This window comes from Epinephelus moara, chromosome 13 (assembly GCF_006386435.1).
Source record: "Epinephelus moara isolate mb chromosome 13, YSFRI_EMoa_1.0, whole genome shotgun sequence".
Lineage (NCBI taxonomy): Eukaryota > Metazoa > Chordata > Actinopteri > Perciformes > Serranidae > Epinephelus > Epinephelus moara.
Genome location: NC_065518.1, coordinates 13,422,431 through 13,435,946, shown reverse-complemented (window position 1 = coordinate 13,435,946; position 13,516 = coordinate 13,422,431). Strand labels below are relative to the sequence as shown.

The window sequence follows — 13,516 nt, the reverse complement described above, 5'->3', positions numbered from 1 at the left end:
TATCTATGAATCAGTACGCCGTACAACCAAATGAACCATTCCTTTAAGATCTCCTTGAATATATTAGGGCAGGTATTTGCTATACTCACATGTGGCTCACTGTTGATCAGTGCCTTGAGCTCTGGGAGTTGTCGACTGCTGCGAAACTCCACCTTGGATGTGATTGACTTCACCACCAGCTTGATATGTGCATAGTCCTTGACTGAGGAGAGGTTGAAGGCAAAAGGTCCGGGGCTGACCAGGCTGCTGAAGTGGTAGGGGGAAGGGGTGAGGAGGAGACCCTTCTTGTCTCCTGTCAGAATGTACGAAGCCATGATGAGGAACATGATGGCCAGGCCGAACAAGAAGCTGTAGATCCGGATCTTGCGGAAGCAGCTCAGGGTGCTCCAGCGCCTCGGCAGCTCCCGTTTCACCTCGAGGACTGCAAACAGGTTCATGGGCGTGTCGTCCACCTGCAGGAGCAATGGCCTTTTGCGGTAGTCGTCCACTGTGGAGCCCAGCAGGCTGTATTTGTAGTCCATCTGCGTCATGGTGACAACAGCCTGCGAGTCCCAGGTGTCACAGCTCAGACACAGGAAGATGGAGTTATGGAGCAGGAGCCAGCAGGACAGGAGGTTTTGGGGTGGTGAAATGGCCGATAGTTGATATCCATGATGGGTTGTGAAGGACAGCCCACCTCAGCCACAGATGCCTGCCTGTTAAGAAAAAAAATACTGACAGTCATCTACATTGACTCACTGTTTTATGCCTGGACTGACGCAGCAACATCCTAAACTTCAGAAATATCTGAGAAAACTCTTGTTTCCACCTACACTTTTCTGTAAAGCTGAGGTTCCCTGTTTCACATCTGCAATACCTAAAAGACGTCAGATTCCCAAAAAGTTTCATTGATGCAATACTGTGACAAAGAATAGACTGAGAGTCACATCCTGTTCAAATGCTGACTTGCATTTGAGAATGAGGTCACAACCAAGGCCAGACACTGATTTAAATTCTTTCCATTTTAGGTTCAATGTACATTTCATACGTCAAGAGCATGTCATTACATCCCTCAGTCTCAGAAAATCCCGATGACAAAATAATGCAGCGTTGTGAAAGCAGTCAAGCGATTAGATAGCTGAAGGGAATTTCACTTAAAGCTCTGTGCTTCTGCTGTTGTAGCAATATAACCTCAGGCTGAACAAAAGAAAAATAAATTGACAGCAGAGAAACACAGTGACAGAAACCTGTCTGCTCTGAATATTGACGACATAGATGAAATGCCACTGAGAAGTAACAAGTTATCTTGTAAACGACAACTCACTTGAAAATGTCACAGTGTCTTGGCTCTCAGTAATATATGAGCAACAGCCACGTTTTGCTGGGTTAAACTAATTTCGCTGACTTCCTCTTACACTTCCTGTTTCAATCCGACAGCACAGCAACACCCCCCCCAACCACACAGTCCGTCCTCCCACCCTCAGTGTGCATCAGAGTCACAATATGGAGCGAGCGATAAGGACGAGGGATGCATTCAGCCTAGAAACTACGAGGCTGCGTGTCAGACTCTCCTGGGGAGAGACACGAATATAAGAGATACCCGGTCTGGACCGGAGAAGGGATTATATTATCAGAAAATGGTATTCCTCACTGTGAAGTCACATGGATCAACAGTCGGCCACAGATAAAAGGAGGGCCAATGTCTAAAGGGTGAAAGAATTGGGGATCTTTAATGATAATGCTCCTGCAGCAGCAACGTGCAGTTTTATCCTTGAGGCTTTCTTTGTGTCTGGAGCTGAGCCAGCATGATGGCACTGAATACAATACAGCATAATGACAAAAAGCCAACAGAGCCGAGGGTCTAGGACACTTCTCAAAGGATGAGTGGGATGTTTGGGAATATGGCTGAAGCCTTGAAACTGCATGGATACAGCTATGACGTATGTTAAACCCGCATCCTGCTCGTGTACATCATAAGATAAGGGCACTATGGAAGTGAGTCATCGCTCCTCCTCACAGCTGCTGATATAGCCTGCCCCCCACAACCCCACCCCCCCACCACCACCGCCCATCGCCCACACCCTTCGCACAACTCTGTATTCATGGTGCTTGCGGCAGAGCTGATAAGAGGATGGCTGGAGAGCTCCTGCCTACCTGCTCAAGCAGTGTCATTTACCCCCAGCTGGGCCCTCAGCGTCACCGCACGGCAACAGTCTCTCCAGGAGACAGGTGGAGAAATAACGAGCCCCACTCTGAGAGGACTGATTTCCAGCCCTCAAGAAGTTGTCTGACTGCATCTTCAGTTGGTGAAAAAGTGCCGGAGAATGAAGGTTTCAATGCAAGAAACTGAGACAACAGCTGACATTTGTTTTCTTTGCTTTTAGCCAGGAAATGAACCTATCTTTTGAAGCAGAATTAAATTTAGAACTTAAAAAAAAAAGAATAAATAAAAGGAAGAATAAATATCTATAAGTGTTATTAAGATACCGGACTTTATACCCTTTGATACCTTGAATAATATTGATATTGATGCCATTTTTGGTACCCCAGGGAATATTAACATTGATGGCATAAAATTAAATATTTTTATGAAAGAGAAATATAAAAAGACTCCAACTTGACAACGACGACTTTTCCTTTCTTGTTTACTATCAGAGAATGGCAGATTGACTGTTGTAAACAACAATAGCCGCTGGTACTACTGAAGTATTGATACTGCGGAAAATCAGTATTGAAGCTGTTTCAAATAATCAGTCTTGATATGTATTGATAAATCAATATGTTTGGCAACAGTAATAACTGTAGATATTATGGATGTGGGTGATTAGTCAAAAAATATATCATTTTTTATGCATTGGAGTTCACCTAATGCTTCAGGATTTATTTTCCTAAAGAATATCATTTTCAGTTTCAGTTTTAAATCACTGTGCAGCACCTGTCTATAACAGAGAGACGAACTACTTCGCTAACAGTTGCATACTATTGAAACATAATGGCCAATAAACTGTATTAGTATTTCAAGTGTACGGACAGTCTTGAGAGCCACAATAGATCGTTTTGCAACTTTTTGAGCAAGAGACTCTGACATACTTCCACTTCAGAAACAAACATGATGTGTAAATCTTTGAATCTACCAATAATTATTATTTTAATAAGTTAATATTGTATGCACCATGAAAGAGTATGTTCATAAAAGGGGCTTTAGACCACCCTTACAGTATATGTAGTAGTGGGTCCCTGCTCTGTCTCACTTCAGCTAAGGCAGGGGTCTGCAACCTTTGCCATTAAAAGAGCCATTTTTGACCAAAAATAATTTGAAAAAAATCTGTGTGGAGCCGCAAAACATGTTTGAGCCTTATAATCAAGGTAAATAGCCTATTAAGTCTAAGTTAGCGTATACTTATGGTCTAAATAAGCATTTGTTAATATATTTTACCACAAGGTGGACACTGTGCAGGGCACTATTAATAATTATCTGGTACTTAAATTTTGCAGAGCTGGCAGTGAGAGCAAACAAATCTGTCCACGCACTACTACATTCTCTATTTTATTCAATTTACTTTTTTGGATTTGGCATCCATAGATAACCAGCCACTGCTATCGAGGTTCAGCAACATTTGGATTCATAGAATGAATTTCCATAGACTTCTTTTCTCAAAGGCTCAAGGAGCCACTGGACAGGGGCTAAAGAGCCACATGTGGCTCCGGAGCCACAGGTTGCCTACCCCTGAGCTAAGGGATCCTTGGCCTAGAAAAGACCCCTGATTTAGTTCATTCAGCAGCATTTAAAATAGGATTTGGTTGAATGTGATTAACAATTTCAAATTGCTCTTTTAATATAGACAGCATTTTTCGGCCATTGTTTAATCTCATAGACTGCTTTCTGAGTGTTTTGTTACTTTCAGACTCGTTGTCTAGTCTTAGTTTCAACTTGTGCTTAAACGTCAAGGAAAGAAGTCATTAGGAACATCCCTAATAGATATTTATCTGTTGCAGATAATGATTATCTGATGTGTGGTAGCCTTGGCCACCAGTGTATGACATTGTGTGTGTGAGCGGGGTGAACGGTGCTTTGAGTGGACGCTAAGACTAGCAAAGTGCTTTAAAAATGCAATCCATTTAACATGGTATATGGAAGGTGAGAGTAATGGATTTTAAATTACAATATCTACTCCGATTAAAGTTTGCACGTCACAGATGGTGTATCAGTGCTTGTTGTGCATAATAGTTCATCAGAACAAGTGGTGTTCATTCTTGTTATTTAAACAGTCTGTAATGGTGTGGGGTTCCATTTCAACAAACTCTCAAATTTTCAAACGAGATGATGAAAGCTTCAAAAAGACTAAGCGGTTTGCTTTTAACAGAAATGTAATTATCGAGTGTCAGAGGTCCTGTTCCATCACAGAAATGGACACTACACTGTGTAATCAAAGCGCTAAAAGTAGGATGACATTTTCAGGATTGCACTTAAGTAACAAGCCCACTGTTTGCTATTGATGAGCATATGCGCTCATCTGTAGTCGGCGTGCCATTAGCACTTATTGACCGTCTGTGTCCTTCATCAAGGCTGAAGTCAACGAGGTGCTCGTGCCTGAGGCTGTTTTAAAATCGAGGGAAGGAAGAAGAGGACATAAGAGTTAAAGATGGAGAGCGGGAGGTAAAAAAAAAAGGTGGCGAGAAAGAGGAAAAAAGATGGAGAGAAAGAGAGGGAAAAAGAGAGTGTGTCATTTAAGAGAGAATGTCACTCTCAAGGGAACTCGCATCTAAATCAATCAGTCAGCTAACTGTAGCAGTGGGCGACTGGCAGCTTGACAGATCTGCTCTATTCATAAAGCAAATACGTTGCTTCTGTCCATCAAACATGATGAAACAGCTTAACTAGAACAGAAATATGGCTGGAGGGCAGTGGACAAAGAGGACACGAGGTTGCATCATCTGCCTTCACTGCTGCCAGACCTTCAAATAATAGGAAAAAGTCTGGATTTGAACATTTTTCTAACTTAAGATGGATGTTTAGTACATTTATTTCCGCACCTCCAACATGATTAAGTGCCTCTGATCACTGTGTGGAAGACAAATAAAGGGTTTAGTGCCAGTAAGTATAGCTGTATTGATGGTTTATAAATTGTTTATTGATGCTTTTATAGATCAGTAATAAACATTAGTAGAACAAAGATTTGTTTTTTCCAGATTGTGAAAAATCCCGTTGGCTGGTTTATATTCTCCTCCAGCATAATGTGCTTTGACTTTTTACTCATAAGTATTATCATTATTAGAGCCTGGCGATACTTGAATTTATAGAGCTGATATTAATATCTGCTGATATATTGGTTAATTTCAATATGACGGTAAATTTGGTTATTGAATAATGTGACGAAGATGCATCTAAGCAGGACACCTGGGCCAAAGAGCCTGCATGAGCAGTGTATGATGTCTACGCTGCTGAACTACTGCTGCTCCCACACATGCAGTGTTCATACAGACAGCGTTGCTGCTAAAGAGCTGCCTGCCATAAACTACTGTATTTCCAAAATTAAAAGCCGGTAATCGCTGTGTGGTCAACAACACAATCCTGCAAATATTTTAGAATAAAAAGCCTCATGTTAACAAATAAAGGGATTCTCTTCACAGAAACATTGTTAGAGGGTTTTTATTTTGAAACAGAAACAGGAAGAGTAGAGGTAACTGTAGCAAAAGGTGGCATGATGTAAACAAGATTATCGAAAGACCTTTTTCACTGTTTATTTTTCACTGAAAACTGCATGTGTCACGCAGCAAAAATAGATGAGACTCCGAATCGCTAGATGTACCAAAGCTGAGCAGCAACCGCACTGGTACTCACATGGGCAGTGTGGCTGCTCTATCCTGGTAACATAGGTGCCAGAATAAAAAACAAGGCTCTGCAATGCACACGCACTGTTTACACAGACAGTGTGGCCCGCACAGTTAAGAAATTTAAATGATTGGGCTATTGAAACCAGCCAATATAATTATTGTGGTTGGAAAAACTCTTGATTAATGACTGTGGCCCGACCGATATCGGATTGTTCAGGCCAGTATTGATCTTCTGCCGATTAGTAATTCCTTTTCAACATAGTCACATACCATAAATGAGCAATCTTGTGCATTTTATAATTGCCAGTGCTCTCTGGTGGACAAACTGTAATGGGGACACTGTTCTGCCAACGTACACACTCATATTGATTATCTGCAACAAGCTATAGTGCTATTATTAATGACTAACTAGATAGTTAATAAGTTACTTAGGGCCATAGGTTGTGTCACACTGGCCAAACACATTCCAGTTTCTGCAGTTCTTTTTTTCCCAATAGAGAAGAGTAAAAATGTAATCAATGATTTCAAATGGCCATCCTAGTTATGCAGCTGAGTTGTGAAGCTCAGGCCTCTGTGGCAGAGTCAGCAGTGTAGCATGCTAGCCTGCTAACATCAGTCAAAAGTAATTTGGGGTAATGTCAGTATGCATACTCATCATTCACATCGCTAATTAAATAACCTCTTAATTAATTTATTCCTACTTTAAATTAAAGTTCATTCTTTATATGCAACTTTGATTAAACAAGTATTTGTTGCATGGGCTCCTGTTCGTGTTACCAGCTGGTCATGGGTCCAAACTGGACAGGAAGTGAGCGCATCGAAAAGGCTTCAAATAGGAGGGAACAAAGACTGTACCATGTTGAGTAGAGCACACAGGGGAGTTTTTCCATCGTCCCAGGGAATAGCATTTGTAAAGAAACCTTCACAACTTATACTGATAATATTTCTTTTTGTCGACTAATTAGTTTTAGCATTTTATGAGTTTTTTTTTCCATATCTCACTGAACCAGCCTGAACAGTTAGTCTGATGAAACCTACAAATAAAACATACACCATGTGATGATTCAGGCTTCCTAAGGGTGTGTTCTTTCTCCACCACTCAGCTTATTAGAAAAGAAACTTGTAAAGGTTTGATTTGCCCATAAAAATCACAATACTATAGAATTAAATAAAGAGCTAGTGAAAAGACAAGCAAGCAAATTTATGCTGGAGGTTATACACCAGCGTAAATGATTTTTCACAATCTAGCAGCACAAAAGCAGTTCTTATTTCTGACTTATTGCTGAACCACAAAGCCTTAAAAAGTACTAACAATTAATTACACTATTAAGTACAAATTATGAACTCCTTTTATAAAGTGGGCTTTATTAGAGACTGCTACCAAGAAGGAAGTATCACTTAAGGAGGCTGCAAGTCAGAAAGTATAAGTGTCATCTGACTGGAGAGATCAAACACATTAACCACACAGATAACTCAAATTCATAATGATTGTAATTAACTTCAAAGACACTGGCATCAGTGGTAATGGCCTGCATGCTGTGCTGATAGTTCCCTCCCTGTGTGGTGCAAATGGAATTGCCACGGCCTCAATAACTCATCAGAGGGAGACCTCTCCATACTGTCTGCCCTGTCATTCAGAGACGGATCAGTGAAACAGGCAATCAGGCAGATTTGTTTAAAGTCTGCCGTCTGCTGCGCTCCTAGCTGTCCATCTCCGCTCTGGAAAAACCAACCGATCTCACACACCGGGAGCTAATTGCCATTCTCTTGTGTACCTTTTCTTCTTCACTGCACAATTCCTTTCTTTGTGTTTAATGCTGCCGATACAGGATCATTGATTATTTGTGTGAAAAAATGTTGTGTAGATGGACGGATTATCTTTTGTTGTACTATGTTTTATAAAAGAAGCAATCGAAATCTATTGTTGGTAACCACGATTACGCCAACTGCTGTCGCGAAGAATTGGGTGCGGTCCATTTTTTTAATACCTTCCTGACATTTCACAGTACATGACAATTTGTGTAACCAAAAAAACAAATAAATAATACGAGGCTTTCAAAGTTTTTTTTCATGTATTCCACAAGCTTTCTTAGCTATGATAGTATATCAAAATGTCAAGAAAGAAAATATTCTTACACCTATTTTCCTTAAAGTTTCTCTCATTCATCAAACTAAGACTAGCTTAATTACCTTGTTGACTCATCATAGAACACACTTCATTCAAACAAGATAAAACTCACCAAAACTAGTCCTTGTTCCATCTGTAGACCATATTTTAAGATGGACGACACATCTCCACTCACTTCCACTGTACAACAATGAAGCCAAACTATGCTGCTAGGCAGCTACCATCTTGCGCTAGTGACATCATTTGTAGCCACAGTCTGCGCGGTAGTGAACTCTACATTGAGTTTCCACTGTCCGACTAATCGCTAGTTACGCCATTTATCACAGCACAATGATTGGCACACACAACTGTCACGCAGAACATGGCATCAAATACCTAGTTATAGCTAAACTTAACAGAAAATAAACACTTGAACATACATCAGCGTGATAATATCTAGCTATCCAACCGTCCATCCATTTTCAACTGCTTATCCAGGGCCAGGTCGTGGAGGCAGCAGGCCAAGCAAAGCACCCCAGACGTCCCTCTCCCCAGCAATGCTTTCCAGCTCCTCCTGGGGGACCCCAAGGTGTTCCCAGGCCAGATGAGATATATTATCCCTCCAGTGTGTTCTGGGTCTGCCCCAAGGCCTCCTACCAGTGGGACGTGCCCAGAACACCTCTAACATGAGGTGCACAGGAGGCATCCTGATCAAACGCCTCAACCACCTAAACTGACCCCTTCCAACGCTTAGGAGCAGCGGCTCTACTCCGAGCTCCCTCCGGATGTCCAAGCTCCTTACCCTATCTCTAAGGATAGATGGACCAGTAAATTGAAAGCTTCGCCTTCTAGCTCCGCCTTCTTCACCACAGCGGTCACTGCAGAAGCCGCACCAAACTGCCAATCCATCTCACATTCTGTTCTAACCAGTGATATTTACCATGCGCTAGCAAACAATAACACAAACAAATACCAACTGTTCTGCTCAGAGCTCAATGGCTAAAAAAAAATGACCTTACACATGTGTATCAATTTCACGCTCTCTTGACTTCAGTCATTTGTTTACTTCCTTCACTCCTGTTAATGAAATGGCCAAGAGTGAATTCATTCACTGGCAACTCCGCCGTCTCCGACAGCGATACAACATGCTGAGTCAGCCCCCCCCCCCAAAAAAAAAAAAAAGCAGACAAGGGTCATCTAGTGCCAACACTGCGGGCCACACCGCCAAAAAATACTCACCGGTGGCCTGACATTGATCAAAAGCCAAGCGTTGGCTTGGTGTGTTGGAGCCCTTAATTGCGAAAATATGCTGATCTGCATGCCCTTTTCTTTGCCGTCACTCTCTGCCTTTGCTGACTGGCTTTTACTATTCTTGTAATGTTATCCCCACCAAACTCGCAGTCGCCATCTTTCTCAGCTCAGCTGCCTCTTGCAGGAGTGGAGACTGACCTCTGGTGGAGCGTGCTGGGCACTACATCACCTCAACATCTCTGTATTAGTTTAATAGAAAGAGGAGCATCTGTATTTTTGGTGGTATTGAAAATGGATTTCTAATTACCCTGGTATACTGTAATACTGCCCAAGCCCACATGACAAGACTTCACTTAGTGATTTTTCCTATACTGTCCGTGACTTGTGGTCATATTCCATACTACTTTAAATGCTCTCACACAATAGGAATGACAAAAACACTCCACAGCCTTCTAAATCATTCATTCCTCAAACCACAGCAACAGATGATCATTATACCTGGCTAGAGAAGCAGTCTGTGCAGCGGAGACCACACTGTCCTACTTCCCCGGCTCTCTGGTATTTCAAATGGAGGAAATTAATTGCACGGCCTGCTGATGGGCCCCTGAAATGCCCTTTTTGTTTTGATTCAAAGCAAAGCGCCAGCTGACTCTTGGGCTACAGAGAACTCACTGCTCCATATCACAGAATATTGTTAAAATATCTTAGTCATCTCCACAGACCTCCCCGTGTTGTTGTCTTCATCTTCGACTGCTGGAGAAGATTAAAAGGCCTTTTTTTCTATTGGGCATAACACTAACCCATTTTACAGTGGAACTCAGATGTTTCCTGCTTGTTTTCTCTTTGAAAAATGGTGCAGGAAACTCTTAAAGACACTCTGTAAGACAATTTGCCTCAGTATATGTGTCGGTCCTCAGAGGACCAGAGGAGAGAGGTCTACTTATATGTCAGAGTATATTTTATTATTCAGTGCTGTTTACATAGCATGACGGCTTAAACTTGACTTATCTGCTGAAGCAACAGGCAGATTAGAGGTTGCGTTGGAGACTGGGAGGCAGGGGAATGCTATATGAGGTTATCCACAGAGCGAGTCCATAAGTTCAAGCATGCAAGCCTGATCCATATTACCATGAAGAGAATATGTAACATGGTTAAATCCTTGAAAACAAATAAATCACTGGATTCCCAATTTCTAATAATGAGCTTAACAGAGCTGCGACAATTAGTCGATTTATCAATTGGTCCATTGAAAGAAAAGTAATCGCCAACTGTTTGGATAATTTATTTATAGTTTCGGTCATTTTGCAAGCAAAAATGTGAAACATTTGCTGGTTCCATCCTCTTAAATGTCAGAACTTAATGCTTTTACTTAATAATTATGATAGTACATGAAGAATCTTTGGGTTTTAGACAGTTTGAAGTGTTTTGAAGACTTCACTTTGGGCTCTGGGAAATTGTGATGAGTATTTTTCACAATTCTTATCCTTCTGTGTTGGCGACAGCCGTGGCTGGAGGCATCATCTTTTCAGGTTATCTGTCCATCCACTAGGGCTGGGCAATATAACGACTATGTATGATATATCGATATATTTTCAAGGAAGATATAAATTTAGACAACACCGTCCACACAGCTCCGCCCCAATCACTCACTCACACATTTCTGGCAACACTGAGAGAGACACAGAGCTGCTCCTCAATTTAATTTGTCTGTTAAAATCTGTCTGAAAGGTGTTTTTAAAAGTCTCTGTGTGTTCAGCTCTCAGTACTTCTGTAGCTTCTGACTGAATCTCTGTGGTTTGGAGTTTAGTTTCTTTCCTGCGTCCTGTTTTTACTTTAGATATCTGCTTTATTTTACTGTTTTCATGTTTGCTATCTGCCGTATTAGAAGTTGTGTGAAGTTGCTGCTCAAAAACAACAAAGTAACGGGAGACTTTAATTATGGAGAATCTAAAGGAAATGAAATATGTTTATCACTGAATTAGCCGAACTTTGTTAGCAGCTTTTCTTCAATAAAGGCAAGTCTAATAATACGGCAGGGAGGAAGAGCTGCAGACAGCAGGCTCTTTCTGCACCTCTGCAAACAGCTCACCTCCAGCAGGTAAACTTTTACCTGCCCTGCTGAGGATAAACACATGCAGCAAAAATAACAGGGGACTTCAGCTGTGGATCAGCTTGCAACTGAACATGTAGCCCACTTAGTAGAAAATACCGTGATATATCATGTATCGCCATTCAGCCTGAAAATACCAAGATATGAATTTTAGGCCTATCATCCACCCCTCCGTATGTCCATTGTTGTGAATACAATATCTCAGTGACAACGTGAGGGAATTTCTTCAAATTTGGCACAAACCTCCACTTGGACTCAACAATGAACTGATTAGGTTTTGGGGGGCTAAGGTCACTGTGATCTTGTGTCCATTTCCTTCTCTTGAACATGAGATCTCAAAAAGGCTTTGAGGGAACTCCCTCAAATTTGGCACAAACGTCCACTTGGACTTACAGATGAAATTACTGGAATTTGGTGGTCAAGGTCACTGTGACCTCACAAAACACGTTTTTGCCATAACTTAAGAACTTATGTGCTATGACAAAATTTCACACAAATGTCTAATATGATAATAAAATGATGATGTGTTTATTTATATCCGAAAGGTCGAAGGTCAGCTTCACCTTGCCATCATAGTGTTCTGCAAAAGCAGTTTTCTTGTCATTTTTCAACGCCATATGTCAGGAACAGCAATTAAGACATTTGGTTGGACACTGAGTTGATGACATTAACCTTGAAACTGGTGATTGTTTTAAATCTTCTGTGTGTGAAACATCAATGCTTTAGAATTTCTAGCTTCTTTACTGCAACATTTATTTTTGAAGCATCATCCTCTGTTATGGCTACACATGAGTTTGGACCGACATGGATGTAAACTGTAAACTTGACTAGTTTGCAGAGGCATACAACTGTGAGGCAGTAATTATTGTATGACATTTTATAGACTCAACGAATAATCCATTAATTGTGTAAATAATTGAAAATTATAGTTGGTTTCAGCCCTAGAATTTAATCAGAGATTCATGAATGACAAAGACAAAGAGTAAAGATATACGCTCTCTCTAGATGCATAGTATACATTTACAAATGACTGATAAACAGGAGAACACAACGTAAACAAGTGATTATCCCTGATTCAATGTGCAGGTGTGTAAAGTAATACACGCACCTAGAGTGTTGCAGTGCTGCTTTCTCCCTATACAGACAGAAACATGGATTTTTCCAATAGACTTTGTGTCTGTGACAGTGGTAAAAAACAGATTAATACAAGTGGAATGTGCACAGCATAAACAATCTGCTGCTAGCTTGCCTTTACAGCCACACAGAACAGAGACAAAGGAAGCAAGCTCGGTGGTTCAAGGTGTGGAGGAATATAAAACATGAGGACAGAATAACAGAGTGGACTGAAAACCCAGCCATGAAGAGACTTGGGAGACCTTGAGAATAGAATAGCACATTCTGTCCACAGAGTCCTTGTGTGCAGCTGCCCAGGAGTACTCTCGACCTACTCTCACAGACTGATTTCAGCCATCCACTGTCATACTGAAGAAGCAGTTTGTCATTCAGGAACAAGCCCGTCCACACAGCCATTTCCCCTTTAGGACCACTTACACATCCTCCAAGGCAAATAAGAAAAAAAGTGAAGAATAGAGTAAACGGCTAATGACTTCAGACTGTAAGCAGAAATTCAGTACTGCCTGCAGACTCTGGCAGTTTCCCGTTTATGGCTTTTTCTACATAAACAGCTGATGAGCTGACTGTAAAAGCCAATACTAGCTGAAGGGCTGTAAACATGCATTTAATGCGTGTTCTCTTCTGAAAAACAATCTGCTCATCCTCACTACCGTGACCTCTTAACATTTTCTTAGAGACGGGAAGTGGATTTTGGTTGACGTCCACCAAAAACACAGGAAGTACTGTGGGGCAGGAGCGTGATAGAAGCGGTCAGGAGGAAGAACAAAGAGGGTGTCATCGCTGTGTCAGCCGGAGAAAGATGTTTTTCCGCCACGCCACTCACAATAATTAAAGTTCAGCATGAGGCCACTGCAAGGGTGGTACAGCCATGAGACTGAGCCTGACATGTGACACTGAATCAACCCCCGTGATTGGTTAAAGCTGGCTGGTGATAAATAGCTGCTGATGACACTGACACTGCCTCCTCCAGTATCAAGGCTATTTTAATTTGCAAGGGGGATCTTAAAGGGACAAGAGCTCTCTCTATAAACAGTGGATAGATGTCCTACATATAGTGTATTCGCTTATTCTCAGCAAAAAACAAAAAAACAAACAAACAT

At 41.4% G+C, this 13,516-nt stretch overlaps 1 protein-coding gene across 4 annotated transcripts in view; it reads right to left on the bottom strand.

The window, feature by feature from the left end:
- The window catches only part of LOC126399802 (carbohydrate sulfotransferase 15-like), a 57,156-nt gene that overhangs the window by 24,299 nt on the left and 19,341 nt on the right, over positions 1-13,516 (bottom strand). For 2 of the 4 annotated variants that reach the window (XM_050060072.1, XM_050060070.1), the window contains one exon: positions 90-695. In XM_050060072.1, the coding sequence (XP_049916029.1) occupies positions 90-530 (441 nt within the window). In that variant the 5' untranslated portion in view covers positions 531-695. Of the gene's footprint in view, positions 1-89; positions 696-812; positions 947-1,303; positions 1,433-13,516 lie in introns of those variants that run through there. The other 2 variants (XM_050060071.1, XM_050060073.1) reach the window with 2 other exon arrangements.